We start from the raw sequence: 18,082 nt of genomic DNA, 5'->3' as shown, positions 1-18,082 counted from the left end.
TTAGTCTTTTAGAGCACTAACCATAATTTTGATGCCAATAAGACGCTCTCATATATGTAATTTCTAAAGGAAATGCTCTAGGTATTACAGTTTTGATTACCTCAAGATGACGTCAGGCGTTCCACACTTTTGTAATAAATATAGAATGTTAGCAATCTAGTTGTTCATTAGGATACTGTTGAGAGGCAGAGGCCAGGGGCACGGACTCTGAAAATTGAAGGCAGGTAGGAGGGTGCAAAGGCAACAATTTAACCACACTGAGCAGGCAGGAAGGGCCGTGGCAGCACACCAGACTATGGAGGGCAGTGGAAAGGGGGGCAGGGGCAACAAACCAACAATACAGGACTTGCAAGAGAGGCTGTGGCAATGGAATAGACCATTGTGGGCAGAAGGAAGAGGCAATGGTAGTACAACCATACATGCCAACAGACCCGATTCAGCCAGGAAACGTCCAATGTTTTTAAGCTGAAATGGGCTTTATTTGATCTGTCTCCTGTCTACAATCTCCTCTTTTTCAATGTAACTCAAAGGGGAAAATCAAAACCCCAGGTTTTTTTCAAAATCTCCCTCTTACCAAGTTCAAAATGTTCGCAAGTATGGTACATTGGATCATGGAAGGAAATGGGGTAGGGACATGGACTTGGATAACAGAGGACAGGAGGGACATGGAGAGATGCACCAAACTGACCCTGCAGGGCAGGCATCAGGGTTTGCAGCAGAACAATACACCACACAGGGCATGCGGGACGGGAGTGCAGCACAACAATCCATATAAAGCAAGAGGGAGGGGACAGGACCATGCACATGGACAACAGAGAACAGAGGGGCAAGAGGCAATGGTAGCTAGCTGACCATAATGGACAGACAGGAGAGAAAGCTGCAGCATAACAGACCATAAAGGGCAGGAGGGACGGATCAGGGGCATTACAATGGAACAGACAAGCCAGGAGGGAGGGAGTAGGGGTCTGCACATGTAAACAGAGGGCTGGGGGCAAGGGGGCAGGGCAGGAGCAGCAAGATAGCCATGGAGGTCAGGCAGGATGGGCACTAGAAGCAAGACACACCATGAAGAGCAACAGTGAGACTGTGATGGAATACACACAGACCATGGAGGGAAGGTGGGAGGGGGTCAGGGGCAGCTAACTGACCACACAGGGAAGGTGGGAGGGGCCATGGCAGCACAGAAGGCCATGCATGGCAAGTGGGAGGGTTAGTGGCAGCACAATGGCTATGATGGGCAAGAAGGAGGGCGCAGGGGCATGCACAAAGGACGATGGAGGATAGAAAGGAGGGTCAGGACCTGTGCACAGACAAGAAAGTTCAGGGGAAAGGGCCTCACAACAGACCGCACGGGGCAGGCAGGAGGAGCAGTTGCAGCACAACAGACCAGGGAGGGCAGAAGGGTGTGGCAGTACAATGGACCATGTAGGACAGGAAGAAGGGGATAGGGGCATGGCATGTGGACAGGCAAGCTAAGCACAGAGTTTAAGCAGGAGGTCAATGATGGTGCATAGAATTGGGCAATGGAGGGCAGGAGGAGTGGACTGGTACATCATACTAAATTGAGGGCAGTGGCAGCACATCAGACCATGCATGGCAGGAGGGAGGAGGCTAGTCCATGGATTCACACAACAGATGATAGGGAGGAGGGGGATGGGGCAGCAAGCTAACTGTTCAGAGAAGGCGGGTATTAGGAACTTTATTGTTTTTAAAACATGTGTCTGTGCGAACTACTTAAAATATGAACAAGTATGCAGCATAATCTCACTTTTATTCAGGAAGAAGAGGACGTTTGTGACTGTGACTCCGGGCTCACTTGGCAGAAACACCCCCTGACCCTCCACCCCCTATCACAAAATGTAATGTCCGTGAAAAGGGTAGGTGAACATAGTGTTATATAGAACATAGTCCTGAGAGCACGATTGAAAATGAAAACTAGATATAGTGTACGGTATAAACTATGCACCAAAAAGTGTGATATAAGATGAACCGGGCGTGAAATATAATATGCAATACATTGTGCGCAATTACAGATTCATTGGAGAGCGCGAGATAGCACAGGCACTAGCACGTGCTATGCAATATGCGCCTTGGAGTGTAATATGCACAGGGCAGTGTTGTGTAACCTAACTAGTCTCTAAAGTTGTAATATAAAATATGTGCTGGGGAGTGTAACGTTGCATATGCACTGTGACAAAGATATGGATCCCAGATTGTAATATGTATGGCATAGCACTGTGCGTTATAACATAGGCATCGAGGAAGACAAGTTAGATGGGGCAATATAACCTGTGCGAAGACAAGTGTGGCATGACATATTCACGGGGTGGTGTTACAGTGCACATGGGCTAGAGAGTGTCATAGCATATGCACTAGCTGGTGGAATACAACACAGAGGTGTGTGGCACTCAGCAGGCAATGGTGGGTGTAACACAGCACTGGGCTCTGCCAGGAGCGCGCTGTGACTCTCAAGTGATGTTCGTCCCCTTTCCAGAGAGTAAAATAAAAAGTATTACACATCCGGCAGTGGATGTGTGTTTAATTAACCGTGAGGGGGGTTTCTTGCATAGTTTTGGTCAAATTTTTGTTGAATCCCCTTTGAATGGCTTGGTGTGCATGTGTATTAAATGTGCCCGTCAATAGCTACCCATGTTTGTATAAATAAACGACAAGGGTGTCTACCGGGATTAGGCACGGTAGGGCATCAGACATGTCAGAGCTTCACTAGTGGTGTAAATACATTCCACGTGGATTCATTGTATGCATAGTCGCCTTTTAATGAATATCACGCAAATCGTCATGGTGATAGGTACGTACGGTTTGTCAAGCATGTCCTAGGTGTGTCTATAAATATATATTTTTTCAAAATAATAAAAAACAGTGGCCGGCCCTGTGGATTGGGGTCAAAAAAATATAATTAGGAGACAGGCCCTGGGGGATGGGGTCATCAGGGCCAATAAATTACAATAAGAAGGGGAACCACACAGCCCCCCTTCTTAAAAAATTAAAATAAATAAAAGACTGGCATCGTGCCGGAGGCCACGCCCCCTCCTTGCAGCACTCTGCAAACGCGCCCCCTGGTGAGTTGTAAGTTGGGGAATTAATTCCTCTTCAATACTGAGGGTCCCTGAGGGCCAACCAGCCCAACAGGCATCTCCAGTATGCGCCAGGGAGCTGCGCTGCAGACAGGTGTTCTGAGGCCAAGCCCCTTTTTACACCTCTCTGCAACGCAGCTCTGTGGCGCTTACTGGAGGTACCTAGTGGTCTTGTTTGACCCTAGGGACCCTTAGGATTCAAGGGGACTTAATCTCTCAACTTAGAACAGCCACAGGGCGCGTTTACACAGTGGTGAAGGGAGGGGACGGGGCCTGAGGTGACGTGTGCAAACACGCACTATGGCACGTTTTAAATTGGGGATATAATTTCCCTTCAATACTGAGGGCCCCTGGGGGCTAACTAGCCCACCAAGTGCTTCCAGTAAGCGCCACTGAGCTGCATTGCAGAGAGGTGGTCCAGGCCGTGCCACTTTTTACATCTCTCTGCAACGCAGCTCTGTGGCACTTACTGGAGGTACCTAGTGGGCTAGTTGAACCCTAGGGACCCTCAGGATTCAAATGAACTTAATCTCCCAACTAAATACGGACACAGGGCGTGTTTACACAGTGGTGAAGGGAGGGGAAGGGGCCTGAGTTAACGTGTGCAAAAACGACCTGTGGCCTGTTTTAAGAGGTAGTTTTAATCCCCCTGCCCTATTATATACTAGGGGCTTACAGAGGAGGTCATGCTAATCACAGGGGAACCCCAACGCATAATGTTCCCTAGTGTATGTAGGTGTTTTCACTGTATTCTAAGTGTCTTTTAACATAGCACTGGCTCTAGGACTGGTTAGTCAGACTCAGTTACCACCAGTATCCGTCTGAAAAAGTTGAGGGTACAGGATGATTTTGCAACAAGGCTTCTTTCTGCTCTTCTTTTTGTTCTTTCTGCACGTTATCCTTCTTCCTGCACTTTTCTTCGTCTTTGAGGACTTCTGTTGCTTCTTTCTGCACTTCTTTTTTTTCTTTCTGTGCATTTTTTCTTCTTTCTTCACATGTCCTATCTCTGTAGGCATAGTTAGAAATTAGCATTTAAAAAACCTTTGAAATTCACAGAAAAAACCATAGGTTTCAGGCACGTTATAGTTAGGAAATAGCATTTAAAAAACCTCAGAAATTCACTGAAAAAACCATAGGTTTCAGGGGTGTTATAGTTAGCTGGACTTTTCACTTGTACAAAACCATTGAAATTCCCCCGTTATAGTTAGTTCAGCTAACTATAACTCACGCGCCCGCAATGCACTGCTGATGACGTCACATATTACATCACTCATGACATTGTCAGTGACATCACTCATGACATCACTGATGACATCTCAAATGACATCACTGATGACATCAATGATGACATCATCCTTGTGACAGAGTGGCAGACCTCCTCTCACCCTAATATAACCTTTGATACACTCATTCAAAAATAGACTAAAATTTTCAAAACAATGGACATACCAATACCAGTTACAACAACCTCTTCAGTAATTCTAAGATCCACATACACATCCACTCGTTCACCAACAGTCCTATACAGTCACTCATACATGTACTCACTCATCATATGTACTCATACACCTATACATCCTGTTACACAATGCCACTCATCCATAGAGTTACTCACACACATAGTCACTCATGCTAATAAAGAATCAAACATACATTTACTTGCATATACAGTTATACACACACCACCACACTTACTTCTACGGAAACTTACACATACTTAGTCTTTTAAACAATCACTTATAGAAACAAATACTTATTCATACAGGAACTCTTTCAATCTCTCACTCTCACATATACTCACTTATATACACCAATAGTCACATATACTAGTTTAAAACATATGTAGTTACTCATAAAGACACTATTGAGACAGTCATTCACTCACTAACACACCCATACACACACTCATCCACCCATACAGTCCTGCACACATGCTGTCTTCAACACATACAAACAGTGAGTCACTCATTCATGCACCTATGCACTACGTAATACCCCCCACCGAACCATGCAGACACTCAGACTGATACTCAAAAAACCAACTAATAACCTATATAGACACCCATGTAGCTACTCACCAACCCATGCAGCCACTTATACACAAAGTGAGAGACTGATACAGATATTTACATATTTAAACAGTACTCACTAAGCCATGTATTCACTATGATACACTTAATCAGTCAGTTACACAATCAATTTCTCAAAAACAAATCATCCATTTAGACACTAATATACCCATTTATTCTTCCATCGACCTTGAGATATACATATATAAAACATATTTAATTTTCAGAAAAACACACATTCACTGGATGATGTCATCAGTGATGTTATTTGAGATGTCATCAGTGATGTCATGAGTGATGTCACTGACCATGTCATGAGTGATGTAATATGTGACGTCACCAGCAGTGCATTGCGGGCGCGCGAGTTATAGTTAGCTGAACTAACTATAACGGGGGAATTTCAATGGTTTTGTACAAGTGAAAAGTCCAGCTAACTATAACACCCCTGAAACCTATGGTTTTTTCAGTGAATTTCTGAGGTTTTTTAAATGCTAATTCCTAACTATAACGTGCCTGAAACCTATGTTTTTTTCTGTGAATACATATATAGATATATATATATATATATAAAACCTACTGGCGGTTGCCAGTAGGTAGATAGAGTTAGGACCTATTTTCCATAGGAAATCCGCAACATTCTATTTGGAATAACGTTGGCGCCGATTGATGAATCTTCGCGAAATTTTCCAAACTTTTTGCCAGCTCCAGTCTGCTCCTAACCTGAAAATTTCACGGTGATTCGTCAAGCGGGGGCCGAGAAAAAAGGGGGGTCCCAAAACACATTTTCCCCATGCATTTTACCATAGGACCTGTTGACGCAGGTACAGCCCGAACTGCTGAAGGGAATTACACCAAATTTGGCAAAGAGGTAGTCCTCAGTTCAGACTCGTGCTTTTTGCTTAAATGCTGTAAATCCGTTCAGTAGTTCCTGAGAAAATTAGAGTTAAAATGATAGATATATCTATGGCCTCGGAGGATCCGGGCACCCTCCCCGCACCCAGCGCGCACCCTGCCGTGCACGAGGTAGAAACATCCTGACCCCCTAGGCCTGCTCAGGGGGTCCCACAAGGACCCCCAGGGCCAAAAAAAGAATTAAAAAAAAATATTCTATTCTAATTTGCCCCCGGGGGCCAAATCCCGGGGGCATAATTAAAAAAAAAAGTGTGGGGGGGTCCCACCCCCCCCACTTCCCCGGGGACCGCCACCCCCCCGGGGCTCCAAGATTGTATATGATTACCTGGTGGGAAAGTTGGCCACTAGGGGACCTCAGGATTCAAGGGGACTTAATCCCCCAACTTAAAACACACCACGGGGCGCGTTTGCACAGTGGGGAAGGTAGGGGGCGGGGCCTGAGGTGATATGTGTGAAAATACTCCCTGTGGCGCGTTTTAAGTTGGGGAATTAATTCCTCTTCAATCCAGAGGTCCCCTAGGGGCCAACTAGCCCACCAGGTACCTCCAGGAAGCGCCACGGAGCTGCGTTGCAGAGTGTTGTAAAAAGGGCCGTGGCCTCTGAACACCTCTCTGCAACGCAGCTCCCTGACGCATACTGGAGGTACCTGGTGGGCTAGTTGGCCCCCATGGGACCGCAGGATTGAAGAGGAATTAATTCCCCAACTTAAAAGGCGCCACAGGGCGTGTTTGCACACGTCACCTCAGGCCCGACCCCTTCCTTTACCATTGTACAAATATTCCTCTAAAATCAGCCGAACCACGAATTCCGATTTACTCACCTGTTATCAGGAGAGAACCCAGTGCTGCATCTTTTAGACCTGCACTGACCCTGAAAAGTAGAAAAGTTTCTAATTGTCTATTTTCACAAACTAAAAATATTCCTAAAAAATCGTCTGTATGACTTAAACACATTCTTTCAACTTTTTACAGGAGATTCACCTGTGCTGGATCCAGAATCCACCACTGAGTAAGAAAAAGTAGCGATAACAGTACTTACCTGCTAAGTACATTTTCTGCCATAGGATAACATTGGTGATTCTATGTGAAAAATGTTTTAAGTGTCAACTTTTAAAATATAATAATAATCCTTAAAAATCACTACTGTAACCAAAACGCTTTTACTCAACTGTTTACATGAGATGTCCAAGGACTGAATCTAGCATCCAGTCCTGTGGTTAGAAAAGTAATCCATAAAGTAACTAATTGCATTTGACTAGAAATTCACATTGAGCTCAATGTTGCTTTGTGTTTGAAATTGTGTTGCCCATTGCAACAACTGTAACTACTGTACTTAAAAGTCTATTGCTTATTTGCAAAGTATTTAAACTAAAGTAATTCCTTCTGAGAAAGTATATTTTGTATTGTAATGTATAATGTAATTAAAAAAATAAAATATCTAAAATAAACAGTTTAAACAATGTAGTAAATCAGTATAAAAAAAATCAGTATAACAATTAATACATTAAAAATTTACATTTACAAAACCTTTGAAATTCACTGAAAAAAAACATAGGTTTCAGGCCTGATATAGTTAGGAATTAGCATTTAAAAAACCTTTGAAATTCACTGAAAAAAACCATAGGTTTCAGGCCTGATATAGTTAGGAATTATTATTTAAAAAACCTTAGAAATTCACTGAAAAAAACAATAGGTTTTAGGGGTTTTATAGTTAGCTGGACATTTCACTCGAACAAAACCATTGAAATTCCTCCGATATAGTTAGTTGTACTAACTACATCTCGCGCGCCCGCAATCCACTGCTGATGATGTCACATATTACATCATTCATGACATGGTCAGTGACATCATTGATGACATCACTGATGACATCATCCACGTGACAATCAGATGCACCTCATCATACACTAGTATAACCTTTCATCACTCACTGTAAAATAGAGAGTGCCAGATTTAAAAACCATTGACACACCAATACAAGTTTCTAAACACCCACTCAGTGATTCCTAGATCAATACACACATCTAATCACTTACCTATAGATTCACTCATACATGCTGTCAATGATCAATAGAACACTATCAAATATACTTATACACCTATATCGACATTACACACCAGCACACATCCTAATCACTTATGAAGTCATCCTACTCACTTATGCACACAATGGATCATACTTACTTTTACTTAGCTATACACTTATAAAACACCACTTCATCTATTCATATAGATAATAACCCATACTTAGTGTGTTATAAAAACACTATTACAACTATACAGTTATCCATACAGTCACTCATACAATCACTGAGTCTTATGTATACTTATTTATATACAACAATTGCACATACACTGGCTTTTATTTTTCTAGTTTGTTGGACATGTACCATTGAGACATATATTGGCTCATCGCCACACCCATAAAGATATTCACTCACCCAAACAACTGTTATAACATGTAGTTTTAACTTCAGATACCTACTGAATCAACTATTCACACATCTTTGGGCAGTCACACAACCCCCACTGAACCACACACACATTCACTCTCCCATACAAATACTCAGTTAACTAATCAATAAATAATATAGACTTTCACGTAGCTAGTAACCAACTGGTGCTGCAGTATACACAACAACTGACAAAGTGATACAGATATTCACACAGTTTTGTCACTATCCAATATATTTAGTGAGACACTATAAATTAGTCAAGTAAACAGTCAATCACACTGCTACTAAATCCTCCATCCAGATATTTATATTTATATATCCACCCATTCTTCAATGCAAATTGCTATATATATATATAATACATATTTAAATAACGAACCAAACCACATTCACTGGATGATGTCATCAGTGATGTCATCAGTGATGTCATTTGAGATGTCATCAGTGATGTCCCTGACCATGTCATGAATGATGTAATATGTGACATCATCAGCAGTGGATTGCGGGCGCGCGAGATGTAGTTAGTACAACTAACTATATTGGAGGAATTTCAATGGTTTTGTTCGAGTGAAATGTCCAGCTAACTATAACACCCCTAAAACCTATTGTTATTTCAGTGAATTTCTAAGGTTTTTTAAATGCTAATTCCTAACTATATCAGGTCTGAAACCTATGGTTTTTTTCAGTGAATATATATACACACACACATATATATATATATATATATGTGGTGTATTTCAACTGTACCCTCGATGGGGATCTGGATAGACACCTTTCTATGGTGCTTGTAAAGCCATCCATGAAACATTGCCTTAGTTCATTCGAAACAGTGACCCTGCAAAATCTAGTTTTTCGAGGTGAGATAGGAGACGGCATAGACAGTATTTTTTAAATTAATTGGGGTTCGACACTCACCAGGGCTTAAGGAATAGGAGGTCTTTAAAGGGGTGGTGAGGGGGGAGAGTATTAACAAAATAGTTGGGGGGCAGATTTACAAGAAAGTGACGCATCTGTAGAGATGCGTCACTTCCCCTGCGCCACCATGCAAAACCCTTGCGTCATCATGGATGCGCCGTATTTACAATACGGTGCACCATGGCGCAAAGGTTGACAGATGCGTCAGAAATTCTGACGTATCTGTTGATGGAAAAGTCACGCATCGCTCGAGTTGTGTCGCAAGCACGGCGCAACTCCAGCAATGCATGTTGCGGCCTATTCCCAATACACTGCGTCACTCCTTTCTCCTGCTTCAAGCAGGCGTCATTTTTGACGCAGTGGCGTCCTAAAAGTCACGCAGTGAAATCTTGTAGATTTGACTGCGTCACTTTTACGAGGCTTTCCTGCGTGGGAACGCCTACCCTGCATACATTATACCTGACGCAGGTATAATATCATGCAGGGCTTTACAACGTGACGCATCTCCCTAGATGCGTCACGTTGTAAATGGGCCGCAACTTTTACGCTGCTGATGCGTCACAAAAGTGACGCAACAACAGCGCAAGTGGCTTGTAAATCTGCCCCTTGGTGCGCAGTAACAATCGAAAAGAGAACTAGCACAAAAGGACGAGGTCCAGCCTTCAGAGTAAAGAACATTTTGATGCCACCTCCATAGCTAAATTAATTACTGCCAAACAATACTACGAGACAAATGGGACATATTGGACAGGTTGACACTTTGACAGTATATATAGAAACGTCATAGAAATGTTGACAAATCAGGAAGGCTGCTTGCTCCATAGGGAGATACCGCACCCCCACATATTGTCACTTGCAAGACCTGACAGTACACGAGTTTCCACCCAGACTATTATCATCATTGCTCTGCAACAATAACTGGAACTCATGTATAAGCACCCTAGAGGTTACATCATTCTACTCCAACAGACTATCTGACAATTCCATTCCCGAACATTATGGATACAAAATAGGAAAGCTTGGAGGCGGATATTATGAAAGATGACGTTCTGAAAGTGCTGAAGGATATGCCCCTTTGCAAGATGCCAGGGCTAGATGGCGAGACCCCTGCACACCTCTTTCCTAATAAACATTTAGAAATGTACATGGAAGCCATGACACTGGGGTGGTTTTCCGATACTATGAGGGCATCTGTCATAGTTATAATAGCCAAACCTTATAAAGATCCTTAAAAGATGGGTTGCTATAGACTCATGTCCATGATTAATACTAATGTTAAACCCCTAGCTAAAGTCTTGACCAATAGACTACTTTTTGTGATGGGGACACTGGCATATGAGGATTAGTGTAGTTTTATCCTGGAAAGGACGACACTACAAAAACCTACGTCAGCTTACGTATGTGCCACATTTCACTGATAACAGGAATATAAATGGTGCCCTAGTGGCTCTAGATGTAAAACAGGCTTGTCACATGTTGGGCTGGGATCATATGTCTGAGAAATTGCAGAAAATAGATTTTGGGCCAATCTTTCAAAAATAGGTGAAACTCCTTTACACAGAACCCACAGCCTGGGGATGATTGGTAATATGGTGTCGGATGGGTGGAGTATTGTGCACGGCATTCATCAGGGGTGCCCATTATCATCCCTAATATTCTTCCTCATATTAGAACCCTTAGCAATCACACTATGAGCACTAACGCATGAGTGTCGGATCAAGGTAGCGGAGGTAACGCTTGCCATTTCAATATCCACCAACGACTAATATATTTACATGATCCGCAGACATTGTTGCCTATTTTCCCAGCAGAATTGGAGAAGTTTTGTGATGCTTCTGGTCTGCGTATCAACAGTATCGGCAGAATCAAGGGTCTTTCTGTTTGAATGGCTGGCTGGGATGACACTGGTTCAACTCCTGAATATTACTCTAAGATGAGAATAGGAACAGTTTAGATGTCTGGGTGTACAGGTAGCACTTACACGGACACTCCAGTAGAAGAGTAACATGGGAAATATTCTTCAGGGATCGTGGAAGTCAATTACTTTCTGGAATATTCTTCCATTATTTATTTATTTATTTATTTATTTGTTTATTTATTTATTTATTTATTTATTTATTTATTTATGTTTAAGAGTTTCATATAGCACTAACAGGACCCAAGTGTATCAGAGCGCTTTAAATCAGTAAATGTTTAAATCAAGGTAATGAGCTAAATTAGTTCAGGTAGGTCAGATCAAGTCAAGTCAGTGGTTAAGTACAGGTGAGGAGAAGTTGCGGGGGAAGGTCAAAGGAGGGCTGAGGGTGGAGATATCTCATTGGGAGGTTAATGATCCACTAGTTGAGGCGGCGGTTTATTAGGAGATCTTTTAACTGTCACTTGAAGCATGGGAAGGAGGGGTTGGTCCTGATATGTATTGGTATGGAGGTATGGAGTTCCAGATTTTAAGAGAATTTCTTGAAAAGGAGTGAGCTAGAGTTTTTTGTTTGTGGGCTTTGGGTGGGATGAGGAGCATGGTATTTGAGCTTCTGAGGTTTCTTGTCCGTCCTGCGCTTTTGAGCTTAGCGGCGAGGTAAGTTGGTTTTCCAGTGTGTAGGGCTTTGTGGCTAAGACAGGCTGTTATAAAGTTGCAGCAAGCTTCAATCGGGAGCCATCTCAGATCTTTCAGGGCTAGGGAGATGTGGTCGAATTATTTGATTCCTGTCACCAGGCTGCAGCGTTGAGAATAGTTCTGATGGGCACAAGGTAGGATTTGGCAGAGCCTGTGAGGGTGGCACTACCGTTGTCTAACCTCGACAGCACCAGCACTTGTGTGGCTGATTTGAGATCTTCCTGCGGTCGGAAGGGTTTGATTGTGTTCAGAAGTCTCAGGTTGTAAAAGGCACCCTTCGCATTGTTCTTAATATGATCTTTCATGGTCAGTTTGGAGTCCAGAGTGGTCCCTAGAGATTTGACAGAGTTGGCTAGTGAGAGAAAGCAGTAGAGAGCGTCTAGGGAGTTAATCGATTCTAGCATCTGGGTGGCCTGCTCTGTATTTGATATGAGTAGAATCTCTGTCTTATTTTGGTTGAGCTTTAGGTGGTTGCGAGATAGCCAGTGTTGGGCTTCTTTGAGGGTGGCATTTAATCAGTGAATGTCTTCAAGTGAGGAGATTTCCATGTAGAGCTGGGTGTCATTTGCAAAAAAATTTAAGGGGATTTTAGCTTGGTTGAGGATGGCGGTGAGAGGTTCCATGTAAATATTAAGTAGTATGGATGAGTGGACAGAGCCTTGGTGGACCTCCCGGGCTATCGCTGTCGTATCCGAGGTCTGATTGTCTATTTTTATTTTTTGAGCATGGTTATGTAGAAAGGATGCAAACCAGCATAGAACAATGCCCTCTGCACCAATTCTTTTATGAAAGGAATGCAAACCGTGTAGAAGGCCGCCAATAGGTCTAGGAGAATGAGTAGGCAGCATTCATCTTTATTCATGGACTTGTGTAAGTCATCTATTATGTTTCAAATGGCTGTTTCTGTGCTGCATTCTTTTCTGAACCCTGATTGGTGGAGGTCCAGGAGATTGGTGTTTTCAATGTGTTGGCCAAGCTGTGCGAGAGTGCATCTCTCTTGAGTTTTGGCTAGGAAGTGGAGATTGTAAACTGGTCTGACGTTACTGAGGCCATTCAGGTCTGCTCCCGTTTTTTTGATTCTTGGCGTGACTTGACCGAGTCTGGCATTACTCCAGTTTTCAGGGAGCTGTTTATTATCGTAGTCCAGAGGGGTGTTAGGGCACGTTTGAGTTTTTTTGCCAGAGAGGCTGGGAGTAGGTCCTCAAAGTGGGAGCAGGGTTTGGACATAGCCAGCAGAGAAGCTATGTCTTCCTCAGTTAGTGGGTTGAAAATCTTCCAGCTTCTCTGGTTTATCTGGGACACTGGGATTTGGATGCTCTCGATGTTGTCCTGAGGGATGATCATTGCTGAGGAGGGAGTGGGGTGAGATAGGGGGTTGTTGTCTTCACTTCTGGGGGCGGGGTCCCTGCTTGAGGGCTGGTTGTGATTGAGGGAGAGCTCTATCCTTGTGGTTTTATCATTGATGAAGGTAGCACATTTTTCACATTGTTCCTTGGATATCTGATGGTTTTTTATGGCTGGCTTGGAGGTTTGTTGATTGATGATGTTAAAGTGCTCTTTTTGGTGTTTTTTGGCCTTATCTAGAGCGCTGTTGAAGAAAGAGGCTTTTTCATTAATTATGTGATTTTTGTAGTTGCCACGTTCCCTCCTGAGCTGGTCCAGGTGGAATGTGGATGGATTTGTTCGCCAGAGTCTTTCGGCTGCTCTTAACTGTCTTCTTTCAGTGTTGAGGACTTTGTTGAACATTGATTCGAGAGAGTGTTTCTCACCTTTTTCAGTTTCAGAGGTGCTAATTGGTCCAGGATGGAGGACATTGTTGAGCTGTAGTGGGTGGTGAGCTAAGTTGTTGAGAGGTTTTCTGATGAGGTGGGCAGTTAACACGCCATTTTCTCTTCAAGGTCTTGTAGCGGAACTTGTCTTTTGTTTCTCTTCCATTGGAGGATTTTTGCGTACGAGTTGGGAGGGGAGATGCCTTGTTGATGTTAAATAAGATGAGGTGATGATCTAACTAGTCGACAGGGAGGATGTTTTCATTGGTTAGTATATCTTCCGGAGCTATGATGGCATCCAGGGTTGCACCTTTAAGTGGGGGTGGGGGGGGAGGGGAATCTACCTTTGCAATGCTGGGAGAGGTTGTTACTGAGTAATAGGTCATTAAGGGATTGGTTTAGGGTGTTGCTTTTATCGGTCCAGTGAAGGTTGAGGTCGCCTAGGATGATGATGTGGGAATGTGAGATTGAGCAGTGTGCAATCAAATCTGCTAGGTGTTCACCAAAAGATAGTGTGTTACCCGGTGGGTGGCAGAGTAGGTGACAATTCATTCTTATGTTGTTTTTCATCCTTATGGTGGAGCTGAAATGTTCGAATGTATTGGAGGAGAAAGTGTCTGTTTCACTCACGTTGATGTTGTTGATAATAGCTATGCCTCCACTGTTGTGGTCCTTCCTGCCTTTCCTGATGATCGAGAATCTTGGTGGAGCTAGTATGTATATGATCGAGTAGGAGGAATCATTTAGCCATGTATCTATTATGAACGCGATATCAACGTCGTGGTTGCAGATCTGCAAATTATGGGTATGCATTTGGTCTCTCTGAGGTTAGTCAGATTTAGGGGGAAGGAGGTCAGTGGGATATTGACGAGGTGTGCTGGTGGCCTGGTTGTTGATGTTGGTGTTGGGTTTCTTCCTAGTACAGTAATAACTTGGATTTTTGATGAGGGGTTATGCCTATTATATGCATGGCTATAGGATTTGGCTAGCTCCGCTGCCTCGCTCAGTGACGCCATTGTGGTTGTTCTTTTAGGTCTCAGGGCTTTGTTGTTGAGGGGTGTTGTGGTCCACCTGACTGGTTGTGCCTTCGCTTTACTTAGGAGTTGTGTGCCATTGCGTGTAGGGGGAGTGATGGTGCTGGGTGGGAATAGAACCCATGTTTTTTTTTTGTGATGAGGTTTGCCTTGTAGTAATCTTTCTAGTTGGTTCTCTATACACGTTAGTCGTTCATTTATTTTGTGAATGAACATTGGCTTTTGCACGGAGGGAGTGCAGGTGGGCCGGTCCTTGTTGAAGCTTTTTCTAGTCTGTGTCCCTGAATTGGAGAGTCACTTTATGTTGTGGGAGGTGGGATTTATCAGAGTCCTTGAGTACTTGCCGGTGTGAGCTGCAGTCAGGGAGTCAGCGGGGGTGCAGGTGTTGCTTAGTTCCTTGTTAATAGCGGTGGGACTGGTTTGGGCTGGCAAAAGGATTAGGGTGAGGTTACCCACACTCCGGCTGGGCAGAATGGAGGGTGGTCAGGGACATCACGATCTGGAGTTAAATAATATTGCAGTGCAGCTTCAGCATGTGGCACAGTGGTGCCACATTGGAGAAAATTGGGAGAAGAGCCAACTGAAAGAATGCTGTGAGGGAGAGCTGGTCCCTGTATTAGTGATGCAGGGTGGTGCCCCGTAGTTCATCACACTGCCACAGGGTGGGATGCTGCGGTGAATAGAGTAATTAGACACACACTGTTCTCTAGGATCCTGGCGATCAGGTGGTTGCAGCCATTCAGAAAGATGACCGACCACATGTCCCCAAGCTAGAGGTCACCTAGTGTGGTGCACCCATCCTCCTCCCACCATACCATAGCCAATATTTTGACCTTTGAGGATGCACAACTCCAGTTTGTAATGGGACTAAAACAGTTTCTACAGTAGAATTGTCTGTCCAGGACACCGAGGGAAGCCACCCTGTGATCCCCCTGACTCTGTTGACCTCATTGTGCTATTAGAGGTGGACCCTTCTGCTCATGCGGTGTCCTGGATTTACAAAACATTGATATCTGACAAAAGCAAGGCAGTAGTTGCAGCTCACCAGATATGGGAGTGGGAACTAGGATCTCAGTTAACAATTCATGGGATGGAACAAGGCGTCCCATGTTCAACAGATCTCTAATAATGCCCAGTTCAAGTTGACACAGTTTAACTTTCTTCATCACATTCACTTGAGGCATTTGAAACTGTCTGAATTAAAATACACCTGGATAGGTTCTCAGTATGCCCCAGGTGTAGCGAGGAAAGACCAATTACGAATGTACTGTCAAACTGTAACTAATACGTTATGTGATATTGTGGGGTTGTCTAGAGAACTGTCTATTAAGCACTGATTACTTAATCGTACCCCTAAACCTAAGAAATCTCAGATTAAATACAAATTTGTACTGCTGGTCTTGGCATTGTCTAAACGTCGGATTGTCATTAACTGGCTCAAATCACACAGCCCAACCACACACAGCATCCTGGAAGAAAGATCTACTAGAGTGGGTGATTCCAGAAGTACTCATGATGAAAATTGGCCAGTACAGATGATACATTAGCTGATGACTTAGATACTTGGTCCACAATGCTTCATACATTGATGATGGAGACTGGGGGAGTATGGCTGGGACAGTAATGCCGCATTTGAGAGATTTAAGTCACAAAATAATGTTGATATTTATGAATATGTCATAATGGTCTGTGCTTTTCAGGTGTTCTTGAAAAAAGTCTGCAACTGCAGTTGTTTGTGAAAAATGAAAAGTAATTAAATAAAGCTTTTAAAAAAACTGTTGCCACAGTGTTGAGCTTCATAAATGGACATTAGTGGGAAGTGATGCATCAGAGTGTAGCTTGCAACCGGCAAGAGCAGGATTAGCAAACATTTGAAATATACTAGAATGAAGCATGACTTAGAGATGTTCTTGAAAACTGTTACTAAAGGTGCAAGCAAATCAGACAAAGGCCAGCATTCTGCACACTGTAAGACATGTCCCTTCTTGTATTCCAGGTGCACATGGCAGGCGAAGACATTATGGAGAATGGGGAGACAGAGCACCAGCAGAACCCGTATATGCTCTTCCTGATTGTGCTGGTCTTCTTCTTCATGGGACTCTTCGGGTTCTTGATCTGCCATGTTCTGAAGAAGAAGGGATACCGCTGTCGTACATCTCCAGAGGAACTTGATTTCGAAACCAAAGAAGGGCTGACAGAGGACCGGGAGAGTGAGTAATGCAGAAAGGGGATGTGGTGGGTTCCACTGAGCTGCTGAACATCATCTGCAGAAACATGTTTATCTAGGTAGTAAAAATCTAAAGGTGCTGTGTACAAGCTCTGGGCACCTGCAGGTCTGCTGCCTGAGTCACGCAGATGCAGAGGCAATGGCATAACCGGGCAGTAGATTAACACTAAATGATTAACCTCGCTGTATATTTTATGCAGGACCTCCTTAAAATTCACTTAGGCAGTCTAATTAACAAATCAATGAAGATATTTGGCTTGTGGGGCTGATGTGGCTCAAGTTATAACTTTGCTACAAACAATCAAGGTAGGCCAAGGGCGAGTTAAGTACACAGCCACTAAACATCGTACGAGTGGGCCAGCAGGCACCTCTCCTGTGATACAAGTAAAAAGGCCTCTTCACACTACTGATCACTATTAACCACACAATGGTTATGCTGCCACCACTGCACTCATATTACTCAGCTCTAGGTAAGGGCAGAAGCCCTCTCCCAATCTGAGGGCAGCACATGATGCACTACCCCCAGTTTAACTAGGCTATGAATCACATGCATGATCTCTGCATGCCAATGACCAAGCATCAAGACCAGGGGTCCAAATATCCATGCAACAGGGGCACTCAGCAAGCACACACCTGTCACCATGTCAGGCATATCTCCGAGATACCAGTAGGGATGGGAGAAGGTACATATTATGTGTCAGGCCAATGCATCTGAAATCATCACTATTCCATTCCCATTCCCATGTGTAACTGATGAGCTGTAAATTACCAGAGAAGAACTGTTACTTGCTCTGGCAGCCTACATCCCCAGACTCCATCAAAAGGCTTTCTGTGGTGATATTCTGAGCCTTACCCACCCCTGAATTGTCCACAGAAACACATATGTACATACATGTTGCTTGCAGTTTGTGGAATCTGCATTTAATTTGCATACAATATGATCAGAGTAGCAGTTAGATACCAATATTTAATGCAGAATGATGCAGTGCAATAGA

At 43.5% G+C, this 18,082-nt stretch overlaps 1 protein-coding gene across 2 annotated transcripts in view; it reads left to right on the top strand.

Annotated features, from left to right (window-relative positions):
- Positions 1–18,082, top strand: part of RELL2 (RELT like 2) — a 156,944-nt gene that overhangs the window by 16,614 nt on the left and 122,248 nt on the right. For both annotated transcript variants that reach the window (XM_085617782.1, XM_085617781.1), the window contains exon 2: positions 16,857–17,070. In XM_085617782.1, coding sequence (XP_085473908.1) covers positions 16,863–17,070 — 208 coding nt within the window. In that variant the 5' untranslated portion in view covers positions 16,857–16,862. The remainder of the gene's footprint in view (positions 1–16,856; positions 17,071–18,082) is intronic.

This window comes from Triturus cristatus, chromosome 7 (genome assembly GCF_964204655.1).
Source record: "Triturus cristatus chromosome 7, aTriCri1.1, whole genome shotgun sequence".
Taxonomy (NCBI): Eukaryota; Metazoa; Chordata; class Amphibia; order Caudata; family Salamandridae; genus Triturus; species Triturus cristatus.
This window is presented reverse-complemented; position numbering and strand designations above follow the sequence as displayed.